Consider the following 27,368-nt stretch of genomic DNA (forward strand, 5'->3'; position numbering starts at 1 on the left):
TGCAGGTATTTTAGCTCTTTTTTAGGTCAGAGTGCAAGTCCTTTCTGACAGTTGATGCCAGTCTCACTGGCATTGGTGTTGTGCTTTCTCAAAACCAACGTGGAGGGGAGAGAACAATTGCCTTTTAGTCTAGAACCTTAACTCATGCGGAAAGAAACTATTCCGTAATTGAGAGGGAGGATCTTGCGCAGCATGGGGTGTTGAACATTTCAGAGTGTACCTTTGGGGTTCTAGATTTGTTTTGAAGACTGCTCACAAACCGCTGATGAAAATATTGTCTGCTGGTGGTGCTGGTAAGGGTTCTGCTCGTTTAGCTAGATTTGCTGCCAGATTGCAGGAGTACTCATATGAAGTGGAGTTCATTAATGGATGGAGAAATTTACAAGCAGATTGTTTGTCTCACATGTCATTAGATTGGGAAGTTGTTGACAGAGATGTTGTGAAGAAAATGGAATCTGAGGAAGCTGTGGCTCTGGTGAGCAAAATATGTGAATGCAGTTTGGGTGTGTTTTCTAAAGCACAGTGGTTACAAGAAATGCACTTGGAAACCACTTTGAGGGATGTAATTTCCTTAATCAAGAAAGGCGCTTCCCGTGAAAATTTGGTGCCTATTGCCATAAGACCATTTTGGAAGCTTTTGGATGAGCTATCTGTAACCGGTTCTGATGTGATAATGAGAGGTGACAGGTTCGTGCCTCCTGACGGTCTTCCTTTACACATTTTTAAACTTGCTCACGAAGGTCATCTGGGCCAAGGCATGACTATTAGAAGAATTAAACAAGAATTTTGGTGGCCTGGGATGGATGGGATGGATGACCAGATTCATAAGTGGATTGTGTTTTGTGTAGAGAGAGTGAAAAAAGACTTAAGGTTGGTATTCAGAAGAGCATAGAGCACATCACGGATCCTGGGAAGGCTTGGTACATCATTTGTTTAGATTTTATTGGTCCCCTTTCAGAACTCTCAGTAGACATGCGTTTTGCTGTGGTCATTATTGACGTGCACTCCAGATGGCTTGTGGTGAAATTTGTGAAGGATATTACTACCCAGTCCACTATCGAAGTTCTGGAAAAATTGTTTTTGGATGATGGTGTGCCAAATACCTGGTTGACTGACAATGGTACACAGTTGACTTCTGGAGACATGCGTTGCTTTTTGGAAAAGTGTGGGGTTAAACATTCCTGTACCTCTTTGTACAACCCTATGGGCAATGGAAAGCTAGAGAAGGCTAACAGACTAGTGAAAAGCACCATTCAGCTGGCGTTGGCTAATGGTCAATCTCCCAGACGTCTCATTGAAGAAATGCTTTAGGCGTATCGTGCCACTGAACATAGTGTTACCCGTTTGTTACCTTTTCAAAGTATGAGAGGATGCATGCCTGGTTCTCGGTTGGTTCTAGCGTGGCTTAAGGATTGGGTGTTGTCAGGAGGTGAACGTCCTGATGATTTTTTTCAATCCAAGTTCATGGTTGGAGATTGGGTGAAATTGAATTGTGGTAGAGTTAAATCTGGCTTGAGCAAATTCTCAGGTCCCTGTCGAGTGGTCAGTGTGGCTAAGCATTTTGTTGTTGTGGAACGTGGACAAAAGTGGAATTTGCGCAGGGTTACTCTTTACCAGAGATGGGGATCTTATGTCAAGCAATCTGATCATGATGAAGGGTGTTCAGGCACTATGCTCATCCCTGATAAGCTTTGCAATGCTGATCCAGAGGGGATGAGTCATGAGGTTGATGATGAACGAAACTTAGCTCCTGGAGATTCTGAGAATCTTGATTCCACTGTTGTATTGGGTGGTTCAAGTGCAAGAGTACGCAGACCTCCTCTGTATTTGCAGGACTATGTCACTGTTTGATTTCATCTTGTTTTTTGTTGTTGTTTTTTTTCTTCATTAAGGAGGAGGATGTGTTGTGATGTTACTTACCTTATTGTCCTTCCCTGGTTGCTCTCCTATATTAACTACCTTACCTCGTGGTGTAGCATTCAAGCTTCTGGGTTCTTTAGAATGTGAGGCTGATGGCACTTGATCTTTGCCAGTTGCTGCTGGATCGTTGAGGTGGTCGGATGCCAGGTTATCTTCCTGAATAAATCATCTTTCTTCAACGTCCAGTGCCTTTGAAGATTATTTCCGCCTTTCAACACAACACTGTCCTGCTAGGCAGTTGAAGGGTCTGTTTGCTATGGAGCCCCAGCATGCTGGCCTGCCTATTGCTTTCTTAGCCCAGCCTTGAGCCCCTGAAATTTAGCTTGAGCGCCTTGAGACCGCTATCTATCTATCCCATGATGAAAAGAATGCTGGGGCTTCGCAGAGCCGAACTGCCCGTCATTGAGAGGGAATCACTGGCCTAGGGATTTCCCTGTGCTGCTGGTGGAGGAGCGGGAGCCCACCCCACATTGGTGTCCTGTGTTGGCGGGAGCCTACCCAGCATTGGTGTTTATTACGAGTGGGAGCCCACCCCGCATTCCTGCCAGAAAAGCGGGAGCCCACCCAGCAATTGCCGAAGGAGAAAAGAGCCGTCGAGATGCAGCAGCCAGCGCAAACTGGAAGCCAGGCGAGGAGTGCCTGACCCGAGGCGTGGCCAAGAGGGAAGGGCTGCGCTGGAGGAAGTCAGGAAACGCGGCGCCTGACATGAGGCGGGCTCCACGGAGTCCTGAAGTCAGCGCGTACCTGAACGGGGCTCCCGTATCGGTGGAGAGAGCCCCGCATGCTGCCAAGCCTGCCCACTAACAATGGGAAGAGTCCGGTGAGCGGGAGCTCTTTGAGGCATGGCGGGAGTCGAGAGTGGCCCCAAAGGAGACCAGCGAGTCCCAAAAGAAGCTCCAGTGAGTGGGGCTGAAGGCAGGTTTTGTTGGTGCCTCGGAGCGGCACTGGAAGGGCCCCAGTGTACCAAGGGGGTACTTTTTATTTTCCCAGTCCCTGAGTGGGACTCAAGTGGCACCATGGTGCCCATGCCGGCCGGAGGAGGCTGAATGGAATAGCCCTGTGCTCCATTATGGGGTAGACAGCAATCCCGCCTGATTGAAGGCCACTGCCCAGGGTGACCCGTTTTTTGTGTTCAGCAGCCCGGATGGAAGGGAAAACTCGAGGGAGGACCCGGTCCCGCTGAACAGGTCAGAAGCACTGGGAAGATTGGTGCTGGGTGTGGGCCCTATGACCTGCTGATTATTTCAGCTTATACCTCATTTGGGAAGGGCATTGCAGGGCGAGCCAAGGTCAGGGTCCCCGCTCCAGAGTGTCCTAATTTGGGGACGATGACACTGGGTGGTAGTACACCTGCTGAGGGGCGGTGGCTCCTGATGAGAGCACAGTAATGATGGGACACTGATGTACATATACTACGTGGTACTTGTGTCCTACTGAGAATGTGTTGCCTCGTGTGTGCCCTGAAGAGTGGGTACGTTAGTGCCCTGTTGCTAATAAGGTGTTTATGCTTATGAGGATGCCCAGTGTTTAGGATGCTTAGGAGGATGACCAGTGTTTAGGCATTATGTGCTTATGCTTCTGATGTTTTTGCATAAGGTGTTTATGCTAATGTGAGGCCTAGGGCAAATGTTATGTGTATGATATTTCATGCCTACAGAGATGGTCTAATATGATGCTGAGCACAGTATTGCGCCAGTAGTTACTGGTGGTGTTTTACATTTACTACTTGTGTTTGTGATGGTTCTGACAGTGGCCCGATTGGCCCTGTCATGTGTATATAATCCCCTGCGAATATTGCCTAGTGCCAGTTGGCTCAGTGTATATTGTGTGATTGTGATCTAATGTGTTTATGATAATACAAAGGCTATTTTTGATATATCCTTGTGTGGAGTTTCTTTTGTGGCGAGCCTAGTGTGTTGCTGCTGTGTGTGTGTGTTGAGCAAACGCTTTACACATTGCCTCTGGGATAAGCCTGACTGCTCGTGCCAAGCTACCAAGGAGGTGAGCAGGGGTTATCTTCAGCATGTAACTCCCTTGCCCTGACTAGAGTGGTGGTTTCTGCCTGGCTTTAGCGCATGCTCCAGCCAAGCAGAAATCTAATTTCTAACAGAATACAATTTGCGAAAAATGGTTGACCCAGGTGCCAGCATCTAAGAAAACGTCCTTGTTACTTCTTCCTGCTTTGTTGCCTTTAGCTATTAATCACCAAAAGCGTGCGTGGTCCTTAATCTTGGCTGCAGTGATCAATTCTGTCCAGATACTATTGTCCCAGTTTTTTTTAGTTTGCGCTACTAATCTTTTATACTTGGACCTTTTCTCTCTTAGTATTTCAACATCATTTGATTTAGCTGCCAGAATAAGCTCGCTCTTGGCGCTACAACACTCATTGTTATACCATGGTTTAGCTAAATTGTTGGCAGCTATTTTCCCACCCTCATTTTCTTTGGGGGTGCTGCTTAAGATAGGTTTTAATTTGTCTACCATTATATGATGAATCTGTAATATGGGAAACTCTGCCACAGGCAGATCAATATACGGAGAGATGACATCTGAAGAGGTGTCCTAAATCCATGTTATGACCTCCTTTTACCCCAATATTGATGGCCATTTCAGGGCTCTGCGGTTGTTGCTAACTATAGGTTCGATCTCCAATTTATTGGTTGGAAGAGAGAACCTACTAAGGTTAGACAAAGAGGGTAATGATCACTATCAGCTCTGATTTCAACCACCTAATCCTGAATGTTTGGCCAAAAGTTGGTAGATGCCAGTATATAATCGATACTGCTCTTACAGCTACCCCTGCCAAATGTAAAAGCATTCGGTCTGTCCGAGGGCAGCCGACCATTGCAGGCTTTTAGTCCATGCCCTGAGACTAATCGAGTAAGTTGTGAGACTGCAACAGAGCAAGGCTCTGCCGGGCTGCTGTCCAGAGGGGGAATATCGTTTGCAGGGTCCTCCTCTTCAAAAATATTTTCCAATCCCACAACGGGTTCAAATTTACGATTGAGATCTCCCCTCAGAATTACCATTGCTCTTGGGTCGATTCTGCTTAGAAATTTGTCTAACTGATCTATTGCTGTGGATTCCTTACTGGACGGTGTTGGTCTACTATAGATATTTACTATATAGATTTCAGTTTTGTCATATGTAGAGATCTTTACCCCCGCTAAGTCTTGTGATAAAAGATTCAGCTGGGTTATATCATTCCTTAGAGTGATTTTTACCCATATGACTAGGCTGCCCGAAGGTCTACCTCTAGCTGAGGGGATAGCATTAACACTAAATGTTTTAAACCTAAGCTTCTGAGGAGTTTCCAGAACCCATGTTTCTTGCAGCAGGCAAATTTCGCTATGGCCAACATAATCCTTCCATTCCGCATTTTTTAAATTTCTTTTCAGCCCTGCTATATTCCAAGATGTCAATCGTATTTCTGATTGGCGAGTTGGCATCGTTGGCATATATGGATTATCAAGGGCTTGAGCAGACCCTATTTCACTCCTGGCTTCTTGAGCTTCATGATGTTTACTATCGAAGTTGGAAGGGCATATTTCTTTACTGTGTGTAACCAGGTGTAACTGATTTAGGGCCTAAAGGCCCGGGGACTGGAACACTAGCAGAGCCGGATACGTCCCTGTTCTCCCATCACCACTACTGCTCCTAAGCCAGGCACAGCTCAGATAGACACCAGCATAGGTCCCTACACTCCCTTCTGCACCAGCATAGGTCCCTACACTCCCATCACCACTACTGCTCCTAAGCCACTGGTACAAGATGAGATGTGAAGGAGGCATTGCATATATCTGTAATGGCCTTGCAGATCAAGTAGGGGAATGAGAAAGGGCATATTCCCGGAAAGTATTCAGCAGGGTTCCTGACTTGGCGCTACCAACAAAGACTTCCATCCTCTCCAAAGTAACAGGGAGAACCACACTGCAAGTACCAGCAACGCCAACTAAGCTTCCATCCAAAACTATCCATGCTCCTGGCACCTCCTTTGGCGACTTGCTGATTCCTATCACAGCACACTTCCTAGGTGACCTACTGTCACCATATGGCATGCAGAGCACAGGCCCTCTTGGAAGCCAGTCTCCCTCCACTGCTCAGTGGCTCCTAGCCCAAATGATCACAGCACTCCAGTATGACTAGTTGCTGCTGTCACCTTGGTGCCAACTAATTTGCAAGACTTCAGCATCCAGTAGACTGGCTCAGGTTCGACTACAACACCCCAGCACATGTAGTTGTTCTTGTTGTATGATTTAAAGATGGATGCTCTATCCAGCATGGAATAAAACATGTTTTGTCACTGACAATACTTCAATAATTACTAATTTATCCCTTGATCCATTAATTGCACAACAATGCATGTTCTCATTATGCTCTTGGAACTTGCAATAATGGATACAGATGTTGAAGTCCTTCTGCGAGAAGCAGCAACACTGAAAATCAAAGGCAAACCCGAGCAGTGGGATTCAGGGTGTGCGCATGCTGCAGAGAGACTGACAGTCCCAGGTAGCACTGCAATAGGTTACTCAGTTGCATGATAGTAGGAGGAGGGGTTTGATCTCTCTTGGTGTCGCCTGTAGCTCCACACTGTGCTCCTTGATCACGTAACCCTGCTCCCTGTCAGCCATTGTTTTGGTTTACTCGCCCTGCTCCTGCCATTGAAATTGCTTTGTGTGCCCCTTGCACCAGCATAGGTACCTACACTTCCTTCTGCACTAGCATAGGTCCCTACACTCCCTTCTGCACTAGCATAGGTCCCTACACTCCCTTCTGCATCAGCATAGGTCCCTACACTCCCTTCTGCATCAGCATAGGTCCCTACACTCCCTTCTGCACTAGCATATGTCCCTACACTCCCTTCTGCATCACCATAGGTCCCTACACTCCCTTCTGCACCAGAATAGGTCCCTACACTCCCTTCTGCACCAGCATAGGTCCCTACAATCCCATCACCACTACTGCTCCTAAGCCAGGCACAGCTCAGATAGACACCAGCATAGGTCCCTACACTCCCTTCTGCACCAGCATAGGTCCCTATGCTCCTTTCTGCACTAGCATAGGTCACAACCCTCCCTTCTGAACATCGTAGGTCCCCGTTCTCCCATCACCACTATTGCTCCTAAGCCAGGCACAGCTCAGATAGACACCAGCATAGGTCCCTACACTCCCTTCTGCACTAGCATAGGTCCCTACACTCCCATCACCACTACTGCTCCTAAGCCAGGCACAGCTCAGATAGACACCAGCTCCACTGCAGAGACATCAGCCCATCTAAATCCACCAACACACTATTTTGAACAGATTTTGAAATGCGGTGTCATCACTCGAACGCGGCGCTAGAAGTGAAGCCTTGGATGGCGCAGACGTGCTAGGCCTACAAGCTGCCTCAGCGCTAATGACATGTACAGCAATTCCCACAAATCCCCTGGGGACCCTGCTGTGATGAGCTATTTTGGTCACAATCTCAATTTAATTGAATAGTTGCTTTATTAAGTGTTTTGTGCATCTCATAATTTGCTGCCTCCTAATCTGTTTTCTGCTGCTACACGGTCTTCGTTAAACTTCATTGTGCAAGCAATTCATCAAAAATGAAGAGCAAAAGCCACGCAGCCGAGGCCACTTTGTCTTCATCTTCAATCATGTAAATTTATTCTGTGCCTCCAGAATGTGAGATCTAATTTTTTAGTAATGCAGGACAAGGCCTAAAATCGCCTCTAAACTGATTTATATCAGCAGGCTCCGCTGAGGCATCTGCAGATATTAAATGTTGTTCAGCTACATTAAAAAGTGCTTTGCGGCTTTTGGAATTGGTGTCTGCTCTGCAATTAGATGCTTCAATTTTCATAGTGTCTAATGGGAAGGATGTGTTAATAGCCGCCTATTCATCTTATCACTATAAATAGTAGGAATCCATTATTCATTAGCCCCTTTCTAGCCAAGAGATTAAGGTGTCCATCAGCAATTTATAGAAAGTTCTGTGGAACTTTTAGTATAAACTAAAGTTATAAACTAGGAAGCCTCAAGTTAGCAGAGAGAAAGTGAGCAGAGCGAAACCAGGGGTTTGACCTTCTATACTTGGACTACATTTATCGCCTCATGGATTATAAAGAAATTAGAAAGCTACATTTAGAAGCATGGAATTATACCAAATGCATTGTTACATGGCTTTACTTTTTTCCCCACTGGCAATGTGTTTGTATACTAGGGGGAGAATGCATCTACTTATCCGGATAAAGAAGGGTGAGTTAACATTGGTCAGTAACTATTTGAGAGTGTAGGGACCTATGCTGATGCAGAAGGGAGTGTAGGGACCTATGCTAGTGCAGAAGGGAGTGTAGGGACCTATGCTAGTGCAGAAGGGAGTGTAGGGACCTATGCTGATGCAGAAGGGAGTGTAGGGACCTATGCTAGTGCAGAAGGGAGTGTAGGGACCTATGCTGATGCAGAAGGGAGTGTAGGGACATATGCTAGTGCAGAAGGGAGTGTAGGGACCTATGCTAGTGCAGAAGGGAGTGTAGGGACCTATGCTGATGCAGAAGGGAGTGTAGGGACCTATGCTATTGCAGAAGGAAGTGTAGGTACCTATGCTGGTGCAAGGGGCACACAAAGCAATTTCAATGGCAGGAGCAGGGCCAGTAAACCAAACAAAATGGCTGACAGGGAGCAGGGTTACGTGATCAAGGAGCACAGTGTGGAGCTATAGGCAACACCAAGAGAGATCAAACCCCTCCTCCTACTATCATGCAACTGAGTAACCTATTGCAGTGCTACCTGGGACTGTCAGTCTCTCTGCAGCATGCGCACACCCTGAATCCCACTGCTCGGGTTTGCCTTTGATTTTCAGTGTTGCTGCTTCTCGCAGAAGGACTTCAACATCTGTATCCATTATTGCAACTTCCAAGAGCATAATGAGAACATGCATTGTTGTGCAATTAATGGATCAAGGGATAAATTAGTAATTATTGAAGTATTGTCAGTGACAAAACATGTTTTATTCCATGCTGGATAGAGCATCCATCTTTAAAGCATACAACAAAAACAACTACATGTGATGGGGTGTTGTAGTCGAACCTGAGCCAGTCTACTGGATGCTGAAGTCTTGCAAATTAGTTGGCACCAAGGTGACAGCAGCAACTAGTCATACTGGAGTGCTGTGATCATTTGGGCTAGGAGCCACTGAGCAGTGGAGGGAGACTGGCTTCCAAGAGGGCCTGTGCTCTGCATGCCATATGGTGACAGTAGGTCACCTAGGAAGTGTGCTGTGATAGGAATCAGCAAGTCGCCAAAGGAGGTGCCAGGAGCATGGATAGTTTTGGATGGCAGGTTAGTTGGCATTGATGGTACTTGCAGTGTGGTTCTCCCTCTCACTCTGGAGAGGATGGAAGCCTTTGCTGGTAGCATCAAGTCAGGAACCCTGCTGAATACTTTCCGGGAATATGCCCTTTCTCATTCCCCTACTTGATCTGCAAGGCCATTACAGATATATGCAATGCCTCCTTCACATCTCATCTTGTACCAGTGGCCTGAAAAGTGGTTGTTCTACTGCTCGGAAAAAAAATCTTCTGAATATCCCAAGGATCTCAGTGGCTATCCTGTTACCACTCTGCGGCACTTTACTGGTGAGGTTTTAGAAAAACATAACAATCTCTGACTTTCTGATTTTGAGTCCAACAGACATCTGGTTTCAGCCCTGGAAGTGGCTCAGGAAGCAGAACTTTATGTTCATACTCCAGCAGTCATGGGGACAGGCTGTGCTGAAAATCCACCTGAGCCGATGTTACCAGGGGTTAAGCAATAACTGGCAATAAGTGTGGAGTGGTACCATCAATTAGCAGAAGGCTATATCCTCATGGAGTGTGTGTTGTGTGATGGTGTCTTGCCTGTGAGCTACAAGTTTCAGAATTCCTGAAGTCTCAAGTTGTTATAACTGTCCCCGTCTCGCATCATTCTTGCTAGGCAATTGAGTTGTATGCTTCTACCGCCATGACCCTTGCTTCACTGGTTTGTAATTCATGTTTGTGCAACTTATCTTCTTGGGAGTTGATGAGGATATACCCTATCTTCTCTAATAAGTTTACCAGCCAAGAAATTAAGTACATGTAAGGAAAAATGAAACACAAGACAAAGAAAGGGCCCTGGATTCTAAAATTCAAAGAAATCCAAGAATCACAAGCTTTGTCTGAGGGCAGCATAATAATTCCTTGTGATTCTTCCACTAGCAAATGTATTGTTCAATAGTTGACCGGTAAAAAGGTCAAATAGTAGGCTACCTAGCTAATATTCTAATTAATCTGAGCCTGTAGTTTTAGTTGGGCCCATCAACACTCTTTTTTGGGTACTAGCACATATTTTTCCTCAACAGACTTTGACACAGAACAATAAAGAGGAAAACTCAAAAGGGGGAAGAAGGATGAACAACTAGTGTTCAGTTAAAGAGGCATGAGCTGGAATCAAGACTATGCAGTCTTTTGATTCGACACGCCGCAATCTTCTGAGCATAAATTTGGGCCCTGGCACTAGTCTTTTTCAAATTAAGCATTGGTCTAATCCTTATCCTTATAGAAAGAACAGATCAGCTGAGTCAATTAGCCCATCAAATAAATGAAATAAATAAGTAGGGGCAGGATAATACAACCTACGAGAATGTCACAAAAAGAGATAGTGAAAATAAACTCAATTGGCATTGGATAACGGCCACCATTGCCCCTGAACTTCTGGTACAGAAACTGTATGAGCCCTTATGAAGGTCTTTGGTTATAACAACTTGGAGCCTAGCAGCGATGGGTAGGTGATAAAAGGGGGTTGGAGTAAGACCTGGTGTGAAATAGAATAGCTATTGCAGCCTTGCATGAAACTCGGGACACAACAACAAGGGACTTTCATGACTGCATGATGTATGCTTTAAATGCAGTAAAAGGAAAGTAAGGTCATTGTTCAGGAGCACTTTGACTCTCATTTCTGCATTTAAAAACAAATGTACAAAGAGTATGTGTTGGAAACCGTGCAACCGGGTTAGCAGTCACCAGGTTCCCAGCACAATGGTAGCTTGGCTCGAGCGGTTGGGGGTCAGCCACCGTGTTAAGCGTACGTCACACCCTCACAATAACCATGCGTTCATCCGTTCCAAAAACGACACTACACCGTAAAAATAATGGAAGTCAAGTTGAAAATATATATGTCTTTATCTTATTTTCTCTTAGTTGCAGGTTTCATAACATAAATACAATACAATAGGATTTTCCTTCAAAAGAGCAGGTCAAATAAACAATACTACTTCTGAATTTCCACAAATAGGTTCAGGTCATCATTAAGCAAAGAATAAATAGATGTGCAATAAATACAGACGGCAAATAAATACAGTCAGACAATAAATACAGTGCAAGAATAAATTAGTGAAAGTCAATAAATAAAGCACCTTCAATAAATAAGGTAAAACAATCAATGACAATTACAGATCAGATCATTTTCATGAGGTCACTTGGTCTTACTTTGCCCATACACAGCTTAAGGTCATTTGGATGGCATGGGGGTGTCCCACCTAGATTGGTCAAGGCTGGGGCCTAAGCTGAGGCAGAACAAGAGTAATCTAAAGATCTGGCCCTCCAAACTACACAACCCTTTATGGAGGTCACTGTACCAGTCTCAGTTCACCCCTGGCACTCCCAGGCTGGTCCTAACACCCCTTTTAACCCCTAGGATGGTCTGTTAGGGCTCCATGGGGCCTCAGACGCCCCCTCTACCACTTACTGTCCTTTTCACAATGATCGGCTCCGCTCGGCGCCGTGTCGACGCCGTGAGGCGGCTCCGGATCGATGTCGTTGGGCAGCCTCGACTCGATGTCGCTGGGCGGTCTCGACTCGATGTCGCTGGGCGGTCTCGACTCGATGTCGCTGGGCGGTCTCGACCCGATGTCGCTGGGCGGCCTCGGCTCGATGTCGCTGGGCGGTCTCGACTCGATGTCGCCTTCCGGCGTCGCAGGGACTCGGTCTCCCCGCTTCTGGGTGTCTCCGGAGTGCGATCTCCACTCCCGACCTCCGGCGCGCTTCACCTTCGTTTCCGGCGTCTCCGGTGGGCGGACTTCACTCCCCCGTCGACGCCTCACCTCGACCTCAGGTGACTCCCGACTCGACCTCTGGCGCCTCTCCACGACCTCCGTCGGCGCCCTCACTCGACCTCGGGTGACTCCTTACTCGACCTCCGGTGCCTCTCCACGACCTCCGTCGGCGCCCTCACTCGACCTCTGCCGGCTCCGGGTACGACATCTGCTTTCTGTCAGCGCCGCTTCTCTACCTCAGGCCCCAGGTCTCCAGGCTTCTCGACGTCAGGACTCCAGGAGGACACTGCTGAACAGGTCAGGAGCTTGCTGTTCTTCCTCTTTAAGGCCTGTTCCAAATGTTCAGTTCCTTAAGATGGTTCTTCTGGTCTTGGTCCCACACAGGGCTTTAGGCTGGGCTTGGTCAGTAGGGACTAGCATCAAGGGTGGGTTTCTGGACCCCACTCCAAGCACTGGTTTCCACCTCTGCTGCCTTACTCCGACCTCCTTCTATCTCTGTCCTCTCTCTTCTCCAGTCAGTTGCCAACTGCCACTCTGAGATGGCCTCCCAACATTCTAAACTGCCTCCCACTATCACAGGATTCTAGAATGTTCCAGGAGGTTCTGGTTATGTCACAGGTGACAATGAGTGGCCACCATTTTGTGTCTCAGGCCCTCAGACAGAAGTTCCAGGGGTAGGGAAAATGGCTCCCCGACCCTGCATCAACACTAAAAAGTCTGGTGGTTCCCAAAAAGGAAAAATTATAACAGGGTTTGAGGCAGTAGTGGGACAAAATAAATAATGATGAGGAGGGACCACCCAAAGGGCTGACAGGTCTAACAGTATGTTTGAACCATAGAAAATTAATTACTGTGCTGTTATATGGTTTGTACCTGGGCAATGGAATTGATGTTTTGTTTTGCAGATTTATATAACCCAAGGGTATTAGAGCGCTTTACATGAGCACCGGTTACATTACACAAGGACACATTCATGTTTTTTTTTGGTAGGCACAGGGAAATTAAGTGATTGGCCCAGAATCACAGGATGTGGGCATGACCCCGAGGCTCGAACCTTGGTTTCCCAGCTCCAAAGTTGGCAGCTCTAGCCATCAGACCACTTCCTCTCCCCAGCTTCTCTGTTTATCTGAATCCGGAGGGAATGATTGTGGTCAATGTATATATTCCACCATGGGATCAAATGAACAATCCTCCTTGGTATTAGCAAAATAATCCGAAGTAACTGAGAACACTTATTGCTCCTTCCCATTTGAACTGTTAATTTATTTCATTGTAATCCTACCATTAGCAGATAAGAAAGAACTTCTGCTTAAATTTAAAGAGGAGGCTGTGGGCATACCAGAATAAAGATTGGGCAATATACATCCAAGCAAGAAAGGGGGAGAACTGGGCAGCATCTTCAAAGATGTCCTAGTGATCAACCATTACACTGTACGTTTACAAATATTCGTTCCACCTCTTTAATAGATTTGACAGTGATCTCTACACTGTAATAATTGTTGTTGATAGATATGAGGGTGGAAGGTTTTGCTGGAAGAGTCCATCGGCCCATTAAAACCCTTACATTGTTTATTTAAAAATGTCATTTGGCTTGATCAACACAAACATTTAATAGAGTTAAATCCTGGTTTAAGGAACTCATATATATTTATTAGGATTAATAACTGTACACATATAGAACTTGGTAGGAGTGGGGATCTATCACACAAGATAAAGACACTAAATGGACAAAGGCAAGGTTGCATTTTAATGCCCATTTTGTTTGCAGTTTGCATATCTAAGGTACAAAAAGCAAGACATTTCTCGAACAATTGCACCAGAAGATTATCCAAAGCATATATTATCTGGAGGAAACGATCGTCTATGACCTCATTGATATCCCGGATGCTTTATGTAAATTTTGCCAATACTGTAAATCAAATTACTTAAATATCAATATAGGAAAGAAAAAAGGAATGGTGTTTAGAAAGTGTCATTTAAAACAGAAGTTCTCTAGAAGTTTGGATAGTTCTGTTTACAAACTGTATCAAGGTGTTGTTACTTATAGGTAACGTTTAGAGTGTCTTGTCATTCACTAACCATTTTAATGTGACTATAGGGGGCACAACAGAGTGGTAGCCGTAGCACTAAAGCAAGTAGATGCATGTATGCTTCACAAATCGGTCGAAGTGATGAAGGAAACATACAAACGAAATATAGCGAGTCTCTTACTATATGGATATAGATCAGAAACACAGCCCACAGTTCAATCAGTAGAAATGTCATTATGGAAGAACTGACTCAGATTAGTCCAAGCTATGCCTGGGTTTGCTTTCTCGTTAAAGTGAGCCATGAAGCAAATTGTATTTAAATATAACACAAGAGCACTAACACATTAGCACAAAATTGATTTAACAATCGAAGGCACTATTCGTCATATCATTAAAGAACATCTTGACACTGAAACTAATGGCTTTTGTCATTTTAATATGAAATTGATATTCTCAAGAATGTAATTCAATTTAGAAGAAGAGAGTACTGCCCAAGACACCTAATCTGGAAGTACAGAATCAATTGCATAGTAAGGCAGGAAAGTTTTGAAGTAGACCAACTGGAATGCATAAAAACGTCTACACCATGATGATATATGCAACAGTAAAAAGACAACCTCAGCAATATCTGGGGAATATTAAATCCCAAACAATCTGCAGGTGGATGATGAAACTGAGGCTAGCTAGGTCTGTTGCCAGCAATGGAAATAAGGTGAATGTGGAAGCAGCGGACCAATTCCTCACAAATATGTCTGGGATGCCATTTGGTTGAGTCTCAGACTCAAAATGATTTCATTTTGTGAAGTGAGTGCAAAAGTATGTTACTCCTCCATCTAAGAGATTTATAGAATTGTAGAGTACAGGAAGCCATATCTTGCCAAGAAAATGTGTGGCCATTCGACTGTGCTGTAGCAGGGGGGAGATTTTAAACAAATGCACTGAAAGAATGTAAAAGTGTGTATTCTTATAAAATGGGCTTCTTTATTTAAAGTTCACTTTTTATATGCATATATTTATAGAATTAATTACTTTAAGTCATGTTTATAGAGCCTAATTTGGAGAATTGAACTAATCAATGATTTTAAACTTGAGACACTTAGCATGTAGTGTTTCCCAAACGGTGGGCTGCGGGCCCATTTTTGGTGAGTCGTTAAAGTCCAAGCAATAAATAAAGATGCATTTGAATTGTATATTTATCTTGTCACATTTGCTGCTCTTCAATGAAAAAGGTCAAACATCAAGCTTTGTCTTCTACCAGATTGCTTCTTATGTTTTTTTCGAATCAGGATTGGTGTTTACAAACTCCTCACAATGCAATCAAAGAAAGAAAAGTAAAGCGAATTAAGCAACAATCATGGTGGGGTACAGAGAATGTGAATGGAAAGGCTGTAGGATATTTTTTTTTATACACAACAAAATGCAAATACCTGTAAATCATCTTAGAATTAGTTACCTTAATAAATCGCCGGCCTCATGACAATTAAAGCTAGGTGGGTCATGAATGTTTGTCATGCTAAAAAGTGGTTTGAGGCTCTAAAAAGTGTGGGAAGCACGGATTTAAAGAAAAGACATTTCTTAACTTCAGAAGAATGAGAAAATTCTGAAGGCATGAAACATCTAACTACGGTCTTTAACCTCACTAGTGACATTGTTTGAAAACCGCCACCATTTTGATTTCCGTTGTTAGAAGTATAAAATCATTGCAAGCTTAGAAAGTAGTGCATCTCCTTCAAATTAGTAAAACCCACAATCCAACCCGACAGAAAAAAACGTATCACTTAGGGCCAAGGCAATAAGGTCCAGCATATGAAATCAAGAAGTGCACAAACGCAAAGGTCAGAAGAATAGCTTCTAAAGCTATGTAACCTAGGAGGCATGCTTACTAATCTTTCATGCATCTCAGGGCAGCAAGCAAAGTTGCTGCTCTGTATTGCGTGAAAGGGCGAGAGCAGAAATGCTCCATATTTTGGAGTATTTCTGTTCTCTCCTTGCGCAGTGACACTGTGTGCAGCCTAGCACCATTGCAGGCACCCTTGCACCATAGCGCAAGGGTGCCTGCATTGCAAGTAGAATCCTTCATAAAAACAATCCTCAGCGGCGTTGTCCTCTTTCTATATGTCACTCTAAATGCATCATGCACATACAGAGGAAGTAATGAGGAGAAATACAGATATTTCTCCTTGTTACACCTGACTGGGGAAGGCATAGCATTTAGTAGCATTCCTAGGTTTACTAGCTTAAGTAAATCTGGGACTGCGCTAAAATCCATGGGTGGATGCACATGTGTTCCCATGCTCCACTCATGGAATGCCTCCCAGCGTGAAATGTAATGTAATACAGCTCAAGCCACTGTGTTGCGTTACATACTTTTACAAAGCCACACAAGGAGGTGAAAATCACCCCTTGTGTGGCTTTGTAAGTATTACTGAAGTCTTCGCATTGCCAATGCATTTCCTTGCATGAGGCAAGGACAACGCAAAGACTGGATACATTTGGGCTTTGATTTGGAAGAATATTCCCCACGAATTATACTCACTGTATCACTGCTTCAATTCTGAAAGGAACTGAATACACCTTCTTTTAAGGCACACCTCATACCGATACCAAACAGTATCTCCCAACTTCTTCGATTTTACAGACCTAAAAATTAAATAGATGCCCCTACTGTGATGAGACTGCAATAGGGACATCTAAGCACATCACAAGGGTGAGGCAAGTTTGCCTATGGGTGAGGAGCAAAGAATGCCACCCACTGCATTGCCCAAGTTAGTGCTGTGGTGGAAGGAGATTGGCCTGAGCAGATTTGAGCATTCCAGTACATTCTCACCCACACACTCCCAAAAAGCGAGTCTATGAAATCATTTAAATCAATTATTTGTTTGCCTTATTTTTAATTTGTTTTATTAGGGTAACTTGATATCTGAACCAGTACTGCAGTACACCATTTTGAAGCAAGTAAAAAAAATGACAATCCCCAAATCTATTCAATTCCAGGTTTCGCCTTCCATGAACAAGTTGTATTCTTGTTTAGAGAAACTACGGTTAGATATGAAATTCTTTATAATTACATGTCTATTTGTTTTTCGTATTTATATTTCTGGTAGTACCGTAATGTTATTGATTTTTTGACAAATGGTGTCTTTTTGTTTCCATTGTTGTTTTTGCAGTTTGTTCCTATATCCCTCTCTATGTTCATCGACATGTCTAATGTTGTCTCATGTAAAGTCCGTGGTCTAGGTCATCCTGTTAAACATCAAAAGATACTTTCACCTTTATCGAAACTTAATTGTCAGATCACTCTTTGACAGGAAACTCATTGTATCGATGTTGAATCACTTAAACGTAAGCGTCAATGGGTGGGTGGAGTTAACCGAAAGGGTGGGGTTGCCATTTTATGTCATAAATCTTTAAAAATTCATATTCTATCAACTGAATTTGATACAAGTGGATGATGGGTTTTACTTAACGCCACTATCTATAATAAACAGGTCACTTTTTTCAATATCTACGGACTGGTTAAGTCTGATCCGGATTTTTGGCATAGTATTAAACAAAAGCTCTCCTCCATTTACCAATTCTAATATTATCTTTGCTGAGGATTTTAATGATTGGCTTGAGCTATTCTCCAATAGGAAATCTAAATGTAAATTTAAACCCGATAACTCGCATAAAGCATTTCAATCTGCTATTACCTCTCGTCCAATCTATGATTATGGAAAACCAGTAATCCTGACACATAGGAGTATACATTCTATTCAAATGTTCATCACACACTGTCTTGAATTGATTATATTTTGGTCTTAAAATCTTTACTCTCTTCCATCCAGTCTTCAGAGATTGGCTCCATTTTTATTTTTGATCATGCCCCTGTTTTATCCACTTTTGATTTATCCCTCGTTATTCACAAACATGCTCGATGGAGTTAAAAAAATTCCTTATTATCTGATCAAAATGTTACTTTAGAAGCCACCTCCTTTATAAAATAAGTTTTTCCATTTAACAAACCTAGTGATACTTCCGTTCACAACAATTGGGATGCCTATAAAGCCTCTTTTAGAGCCTTTACCATTGCTTATACTGCTAGAAGGAAAATGTTGCTGAGTTCCCAATACCTTTCCACTTTCAAACTTATTAACTCTTGAACACACTTACTTTACTTCTAAATCCCCATCTCACCTGTGGGACCTCATTAAAGCTAAATCCACTCTGAACAAGTTGGCTTCTACTGATGCTTGCAATATACTTCTTAAAATAAAATCCAAGTATCCTGGGGGTCAGAATAAAGCTGGTAAAATGTTGGCTAATTATTTAAAAGTCAAATCGGGAAAGAAAACTATTGCACCAATTTGAAATGACTTTACTAATAATTTATTAAATTCTGATTCAGACATTGGTAATGCTTTTCAGTCCTATTATAATGCATTATACACAGAAGATACCCATTAGTCTGAACACCATACCCAGTTGTTCTTTAACGATCACCCCTCTCCTCCCTCCTTGCCGGAAGTTATGGCCCTTCGTGAAAAAGATATAACTCTCCGGGAGATTTTGGATGCCATCAAATCTCTGAAGAGAGCTAAAGACCCTGGACCTGACGGTTTCTCGATTAAACCTATTTCCTCCTTTTCATCTACTTTTGCACCACATTTATTTGAGCTTTTCACCTCATCCTATTGAAATCTAAGCCTGAAGGCTCCTTTTTAGATGTGCTCATTGTAATAATTTCCAAACCTAGTAAAGATCATACTTTATCTCAAAATTACTGTCTATTTCTTCATTAACTATGATTGCAAAATTTTTGCTAAAATTCTTGCCTCTAGATTAGATTAGGTTATTCCTCTTCTTATTAAAACTGACCAATCTGGCTTCATTAAAGGGAGGCTTACTTCAGATCATGCTAGGATGTTCTCCAATACCCTTAAATTAGGGAGAAAATATTTAGATGCTCTCGCTACACTTTCTCTTTATGCTGAAAAAGCATTTGACCATATAAATTGGCAATTTATGTTTAAAACTCTTCATTGGTTCGGTTTTGGCCGCAAATTAATTTCGTTTATTAAGCTTTTATACTCCGAACCACGTGCTTGTGTTTCTGTCAATGGATTTCTATCCCCTTATTTTAACTTCCATAGAGGTACTAAATAAGGTTGTCCCCTTTCTCCACTTCCATTTCTTCTCGGTATCGAACCTTTTCTTGAACGTATTCGCCGTAACCCTTTGATAACAGGTTTCCAACATAATTCTTTTGAAAAACAATTATCTGCTTATGCTGATGATATTCTGGTATACCACTCGAATCACTTAACTTCCCTGCCTCCCTTTTTGCAGGAGATTGATTTATATTCTAAAATATCTGGCTATAATTTGAATTTCTCTAAAACTGAGATTTTACCTTTAAATTCTCTATGTTATCAATTTATGTTCTCTGATAATAATTTTATGTGGTGTCCATCTAAGATTAAATACCTAGTTGTCTGGTTTTCACCTACCATCCCTCAAACTATTGCCCACAATTCAAATGCACTAAAACGTAAGATTCAAAACTCACGTTCCTCTTGGTCTCCTTTCCACTTATCCCGGTGGGGTAGATTGGATACTGTTAAAATGATGATTGTACCTCTTATTCTTTTTTGCTTTCTATGTTACCTTTTCAAATCCCTAATTACTATTTTAACCAAATTAATTCTCATGCACCAAATTTCTCTGGAACAATAAATCCACCTGTATTACTTTATCCAAATTAATTAAACCAAAAAATGAAGGGGGCATACGCATTCCTAATTTTAAGTTATATCATACAGCTTTTTTAATTAGTCAAATTTATGCTTTAGATAGATAATATCTAGACGCTCCCATACCCAGCTGGATTAATTTTGAATGCTCTCTATTAAATTAATTTTCTTCTTATGATGTTACCTTTCAGTGCCAACTGCACTTGTATGTCCAAACACCCTATCTTAAAATACTCCCATCATCTATAACATTGATTGTTCACTTCTGGCTTTAACTTCTATCAGGCTTTTCCTGTCTCTTCTATTTGGTACAATAAATTCATCAATTTTTGCCATAAATCATTCTATTTTAAACATTGGAAAGAAGAGGATATCCTATATGTTCACCAACTAGTATCTCAAATTCTGTTGTACCCTTCATTACATTGCAAGATCATTATGATCTTCTTGTTTACCCCAATAGTCCCAATTAGCACAGGTACTTCAATTGCTTTTATTAGCCCAAAACGTTCCTGCTGACTCCACTCCTTTTTCTTTTTTGACTCCCATGCACAATATCTCTTCTTATTCTAATCCTAAAGGCTCTTTGATTTATAAACGTTTATCTGCTCCTATCTCTGTTAGACTTAAATCCTCGATTGAAACAGAATGGGAACAAGACCTCTCGCTGTCCCTCTCGACTCAACAATGGGATAAATTATGGCATAAGATCTTTACTACCTCCAAAGCTGCCAGTATCACTCAAATCCTATTTTTCTTATATGACAGAGTGGTTCGTACCGCCGTTTTTATCCAGAAAATAATCACCTCTGTGCTGGTCATGTCTTTCCTCCAATGGCACACTAATTCACTTAATATATTATTGCCCTAATGTTCTTAACTTTTGGAAATCCATTTGGTCTAAATGTTCTAAGATATTTCAATGTTGCATTCCATTATCAATTCAAAATGTGTTCTTAGGATCTATGTCTGTTGATTTCCAGGATAACTCCATGAAGTCAAGGTTATTTGATCTTTTTATTGCTCTTGCTTTTAAAGTTATTCTTACTTGTTGGAAAGAGAATTCTAAAATATGTGTGTTAACATGGTGCAACCCTATATGCAATGAGCATAGAATTTCAACGGTTTCATCTTCTCTGTTATCTCAGAAAATCAAAACTGATTTACTCTGGTTACCCTTTACTACTTTTTGATCTGCACACTCATCCTTACCCTAACTTCTATCTGCCTTTTACCCTGTCTCTCTCTCTCTCTCTTCTCTTTTCCTATTCCTTTCCCCTTCCCCTCTCTCTCTTCTTTCTCTCTATCTCAAAATTATGAAAATGACTAGTATTAGATAGGTTATATATTCTCTTTTTACTTACCTTATAGCATACGTTAGTCCTTTACAGTTTTTTTAACGTGACAGTAACATTTATTATCGTATTATCTTTTAAGATATGTGTTTTTATTATGTTATCTTTCTTCCTTATGCTGCGTGTACTCCTGGTACTCTTTTTTAATTCCAATAAAAATCATTAAAATAAAAAATATATGAAATTCTTGCCTGAATACTGGGCAATGGCTTTTCTCTTTCAGAGACAGCGCTGAGATAGGTGAAGTCATCCACGCTGAGCTGTAACACAGAAAGGCATTCAAGGTTAGGTGTTGCTACCACACTCTCACTCAGGTCTGAACCCTCTCCAGTGTAAAAGCAACACTCACCGAATCTTGGAGGAACAGAACAAGGTTCCGAGGGTTTTGCTGGAGTACCGGCTGCAGCAGCGTATGAAGCTCGCGCCCCGACATTATATGTCCTTCGTGTGTCAAAGCTGTCCTGTCCCACATGGAGCTGAAAAAAACACCCATCATTATTCTGGTCTTGTACCTCTGTTAGGAAGGACTGTCATTGTATCAAAATAGTATATATATGTCTGTAGACTGAAGCACCAGTTTTTGCAACAAGCTCTCATGCCTCGTGTCACTGCTCGTTTTGTTAACCTAAATAACAGATCCAAGTGAAACCATATTCTAATTCCTGCATTAAATCATGTTGGAAAGATGGTGAACATTTAAGTTTCTATGATTTATCAGGACCTTTTGCCATTCACCCTTAAATACCCCTGTTTCTGGAAACATTTTGAGTCGGATTCAAAAACCTTTTTCTGTGAGTAGTTGTGTTATTTATCTTAAGTGTAAATTACAAACCTTTTTCTGTGAGTAGTTGAGTGTTATTCATCTTAAGTGTAAATTACACCCAAAACCCACACCTCATTCATAAATCATATCAACTGATGTGCAGCGTTTTATGTATGTCTTGGGGTGAGTTACACAGGAATATCCAGGCTTGATTCACCAACCATTTTCTATGAGTAGTTGTGTCTTACTCAAGGTGTATGAGTGACATACTCATGAGCTTATTGGAACCAGGAAACTGTGTTCATGAAAAAACAAGTTTTATGATCCAATAAACCTTTCTCCTTAAGAAGGAATGTCTTACTCAAGGAAAACTAAGAGTAAGTCACAACTGAAGCAAGTAAGCATGGAGCAAGACAAAGCTACTCACAGAAAAGAGTCTGCGAATCAGGCGTTGGAATGCACATGTCATTCACATCAAACGGAGGAGAAATATGCAGCATCTCATAGAAAGAGCTCAGTATGCATATGTTTATGTCTCATTCGAATGCCTAAGGAACATGCTTGTGACAGAAGTCTGTAAATTTAAAGAGCTCTCAAACCAGTGAGTGAGCATCCAACGTCGGTATCGATAATTTTACAGACAGTCATTCATTTCTGGAATTTACATTACAGTGAATATCTAATTAGCACCTTATAACTAGTCTATGGCCACATGCTATACAATATGCGGAAGGATGACCACATTTATAATTGCAATCCCAAATAAAGCAAGGGGGAACTGACTAAAGAACTGTTTTTTTTAATGTTTGTATAAATATGACAGCAATCAGCACCTAACTTGTAATGTGATAGGCCGAGTCATGATCCAAGCAGGGGTTCCAGAGAGCCCCCTCACAGAAGTTCCAGCAGAACATTCCTATATACCCCGACAGTCCCGCCCAAGCCCAGCATTGAAGCTCCTGAGGCCGTAATACAAATTGAAAGAATAGTGCGGGGCAAAAGAGGGCACTTGGGTCATGCGGCAGCAGGAAATTCTCGGGTGGACTCAGTCCCATGCCTTATATAGGAACTATCCCATTCTGGAGGCAGGGGACTAGCACTCAAATGACATTCACTATCCTGATTATGGGTATGTTGAAGCTGCAACTGCCCATCTCATGCCACCATGCCAAATGGCCTTATACGTTTGCATAAATCATGTTGCTTATTTTAGGGAATAGAAGCTTGGCGTCCATGAGAACCAGGACATTCAGGGTACCAGGGCCATTGGAGCTGACTTCCCTTACTAGGCATTCATGATGGGGAGCAACAAGCTGCCCTGTAGCAATAAGCACAACTCTTTCTTGTTTCATTTTTCATTGTGAAGTAGAGATTCACAGCGGCCATGCCAACCCGTTGCACTTCCACATCTTTGGTAAGGTTTTGGACTATTATCGAAGAACGTGTTAAAAAATATATAGCCCCCCCCATGTGTGAACACAAGTATGTTGGGCCTCAAAGGTGAGCTTCCACCATAAAATGTATTACACATAAAAAAGCGAGAAAATACTAATTAAGTACGTAAGGTGTACACTTGAGCTGGTTTATGGATTCCAACATACATCTCTATATTTTGCAGCCTATTGTGAAATATGGAGTGATGTGGGTAGCGAGTGAGCTGCAGGAGAGGAACTGCAGCCACCCACCAGACTCCCCACAATTAAAACTAGGAAAGGAAAGGCTTACCCTTAAAGATATACAATAGACGCCTCTCTCAGATCACATGTCCCTAAGAGGGTCATGCTCCAATATGACTGCTATTCAAGAAGACGCTGCAGCATTTGAGCATGTAACATCAACACGGCAGCTCTATTAATTCAGAGGCACGCAAGCCCTCCTTCGAAAGAAGCACAAGTGAGAAATCCAGATATAGGCCAGCAACCTTGCCATGTCCAAAGAAAGTAAGGGACAGCTCTGCAATCTCTGATGCTTCCCTCTCAGCACTTGCGTTGCCGTGTGAGACACATCTAGATGTAGAGGATGTTTGTGGAAAATCCAATAAAATGCTTGTCGCGGCTGTAGCAGCACTAAAGCCGGAGGATATCAAACAACAAAGTCCAACTGGGTATCATTAAGTACGTCAAAAAGATGATAAGGGATCATTAAAAGAAATCTATACTAAGAGTAAATCATTGAGCGAAAGGTAGTTATAAACAGAGACCACATATACCAAATTGGTTGTTAAATTGTTTATATAGCCAAAGTTGATCATAAGACATAGGCTGTTATTAAGAAAAAAAAGCATTAAAAGTGCTCAAAAGTAATCACACATTGTTAGTGATAAACGTGTATAGCACAGAAAAAGTGAGCAAGACAATATGATGGCGACGATAGAATGTACAAGTAATGAGAGGAAATTGTCAGGGTATGGAATGCGAATCATTTTAAGTCCATATGCTCTTTAAAGGAACAAGTTCATTCGAAAATGTGTTTGCACCTATAAATGTATACAACGTTTCAACCCCTAATTATTTGCCTGGGTCATCATCAGGGTGGAAGCAGTGGTAGCGCACTCAGTCACACCTAGCTCTCTTAAAATACATAGACACTCAACTGTAACAGTATGATGTGAATGATTATCAACACCTGGTTTAAACAAAAAAGGGAGCAGACAGTCACTTTACCATTTGGTGAGGCGATGTTTGTCTAGAATAACATTTCAACAAGATAAATAAAGTTAGTAAAGTATAGAAAAGAGTATGAGAATGAAGGAACTGGTACCCAGGTGTGTAAAAACGACATGTAACAATGAGTACAACTTTGAACCTATATGAAAAATTTCTCCACTTTTTTAGATTTTAAAGGGTAGAGCAAGTACTTGAAAGGAACGCATTCAGGTAGGAAAAACTTGAAGGCTAACTACCAAAGTAACATAAAGTAGCGTGGAAGCCAAGCAACCACTCGCATGCTCTCAACAGGCTGTTGCAAAGGTGTACTGTACGGTGCCAGGTTCTGTCCAGGGACAAAAGGAAGGCCTAGACTGGTTCGAAAACCCGGAAGAAGCCGGCAAATCAAAAGTCGGAAAACCAGGCAGGTGACCAGGGCCCAGCTGGATCTCCATGGCAGGAAGAGAGTTCGGCTAATCAAGCCGGTAAACGGCCAAGATGGAGGTTCACGATTCATTTTAGAGGACTGGCCAAGAGCTGCTGGCTGGTCGAGAGCAGTCAAAAAAAGCATTGGCATAGCCAATAAGTCTCGCCTTCTGGACCTTATAAGTGTTTAGCCATGCAACACTCGATGTTGTTGCACCAAGGATATTGTACTGGATAACTAAACACTTATAAGGTCCCAAAGGCGAGACCTATTGGCTATGCCAATGCTTGTTTTTTTAAAGGACAAGCAGTGCTATCAGGCTCCAGCTGCCACTTAAAGGTGTAGAGAGAGAGGTGTAGAGAGAGAGTGAGGTAGAGAGGTAGAGGTAGAGAGAGAGGTAGGGAGAGAGAGGTAGAGAGAGAGGTAGAGAGACGTAGAGAGGGGTAGAGAGAGAGGTAGAGAGGAAGAGAGAGTTAGAGAGAGAGAGGTACAGTGGTAGAGAGAGGTAGAGAGATAGAGAGAGGTGGAGAGGTAGAGAGAGGTGGAGAGGTAGAGAGAGGTGGAGAGGTAGAGAGAGGTAGAGAGGTGTAGAGGGGTAGAGAGGTAGTGAGGTAGAGAGGTAGAGAAAGTTGAAGAGAGGTAGAGAGAGGTAGAGAGGCAGGGAGGTAGAGGTAGAGAGAAGTAGATAGGTAGAGAGGAGGAGAGAGGTAGAGATAGGTAGAGAGAGGTAGAGAGGTAGAGAGGGAGAGGTAGAGAGGTAGAGAGAGAGGTAGAGAGAGAGAGGTACAGAGAGAAGTAGAGAGAGAGAGAGGTAGAGAGATAGAGGCAGAGAGGGAGAGAGGTAGAGAGAGCGAGGTAGAGAGAGAGGTAGAGAGGTAGAGAGAGGTAGAGAGCGATAGAGAGGGAGAGAGAGGTAGAGAGATAGAGAGGTAGAGAGGTAGAGAGAGGGAGAGTGGGAGAGAGGTAGAAAGAGAGGTAGAGAGGTAGAGGAAGAGAGGGAGAAAGGTAGAGAGAGAGGTAGAGAGGTAGAGAGAGAGATAGAGAGAGAGAGGCAGCGAGGTAGAGAGAGGTAGAGAGGTAGAGGTAGAGAGAGAGAGAGCGGTAGAGAGAGGTAGAGAGGTAGAGAGAGAGGTAGAGAGAGAGGTAGAGAGAGGTATATAGGGAGAGGGAGAGGGAGAGGTAGAGAGAGAGGTAGAGAGAGAGGTAGAGAGAGAGGTAGCGAGGTAGAGGTAGAGAGGTAGAGAAAGATAGAGAGAGGTAGAGAGGTGGAGAGAGGTAGAGAGAGAGGTAGAGAGAGAGGTAGAGAGAGAGGGGTAGAGAGAGGGGTAGAGAGGTAGAGAGAGCGGTAGAGAGAGAGGTAGAGAGAGAGGTAGAGAGAGAGGGGTAGAGAGGTAGAGAGAGGGGTAGAGAGGTAGAGAGAGGTAGAGAGTGTTAGAGCGGTAGAGAGTTAGAGAGAGGTAGAGAGGCAGAGAGGTAGAGAAGTAGAGAGAGAGAGAGGTAGAGAGGTAGAGAGAGGTAGAGAGGTAGAGAGAGATAGAGAGGTAGAGAGGTAGAGAGATACAGAGGTAGAGAGAGGGAGAGAGAGAGGTAGAGAGGGAGAGAGGGAGAGGTAGAGAGAGAGAGGGGCAGAGAGGTAGAGAGAGGTAGAGGTAGAGAGAGAGAGGTAGAGAGAAAGAGGTAGAGGTAGAGAGAGATAGAGAGGTAGAGAGAGGTAGAGAGGTGGGGAGGTAGAGAGAGGTAGAGAGAGGTAGAGAGAGAGAGAAAGAGGTAGAGAGGTAGAGAGGGGTAGAGAGAGAGGTAGAGAGAGAGAGGTAGAGAGAGAGGTTCAGAGAGGTAGAGAGGTGGAGAGAGAGGGGTAGAGAGGTAGAGAGAGAGAGAGAGAGAGAGAGAGAGGTAGAGAGAGAGGTAAAGATAGAGTTAAAGAGAGGTAGAGAGAGAGAGGAAGAGAGAGAGGTAGAGAGAGAGAAGTAGAGAGAGAGGTTGAGAGGGAGAGAGTTAGAGAGAGAGAGGTAGAGAGACAGAGGTAGAGAGAGGTGGAGAGAGAGAGGTAGAGAGGCGGAGAGAGAGAGGTAGAGAGAGAGAGGTAGAGAGAGAGGGTGGAGGAAGAGAGGTAGAGAGAGAGTGAGAGGTAGAGAGAGAATGGTAGAGAGAGAGAGAGTGGAGGAAGAGAGAGAGAGAGGTAGAGAGAGAGGGTGGAGGAAGAGAGAAAGTAGAGAGAGGGAAAAGAAGGTAAATCGAGAAGTAGAGGAAGAGAGGTAGATAGGTAGAGAGGTAGAGAGAGAGAGAGGTAGAGAGAGAGAGGTAGAGGGGTAAAGAGGTAGAGAGGTAGAGAGAGGTAGAGAGGTAAAGGTAGAGAGAGAGTTAGAGAGAGAGGTAGAGAGAGAGCTAGAGAGGTAGAGAGAGAGGTAGGGAGAGAGAGGTAGAGAGAAAGAGGTATAG

At 43.0% G+C, this 27,368-nt stretch overlaps 1 protein-coding gene across 1 annotated transcript in view; it reads right to left on the reverse strand.

The window, feature by feature from the left end:
* The window catches only part of LOC146856150 (V-type proton ATPase subunit S1-like), a 296,718-nt gene that overhangs the window by 176,321 nt on the left and 93,029 nt on the right, over positions 1-27,368 (reverse strand). The window contains exons 2-3 of the mRNA XM_085654192.1: positions 21,444-21,570; positions 21,286-21,354 (exon numbers count right to left, since the gene is read on the reverse strand). Coding sequence (XP_085510318.1) covers positions 21,286-21,354; positions 21,444-21,570 — 196 coding nt within the window. The remainder of the gene's footprint in view (positions 1-21,285; positions 21,355-21,443; positions 21,571-27,368) is intronic.

This window comes from Triturus cristatus, chromosome 4_1, assembly GCF_964204655.1.
Source record: "Triturus cristatus chromosome 4_1, aTriCri1.1, whole genome shotgun sequence".
Classification (NCBI taxonomy): Eukaryota; Metazoa; Chordata; class Amphibia; order Caudata; family Salamandridae; genus Triturus; species Triturus cristatus.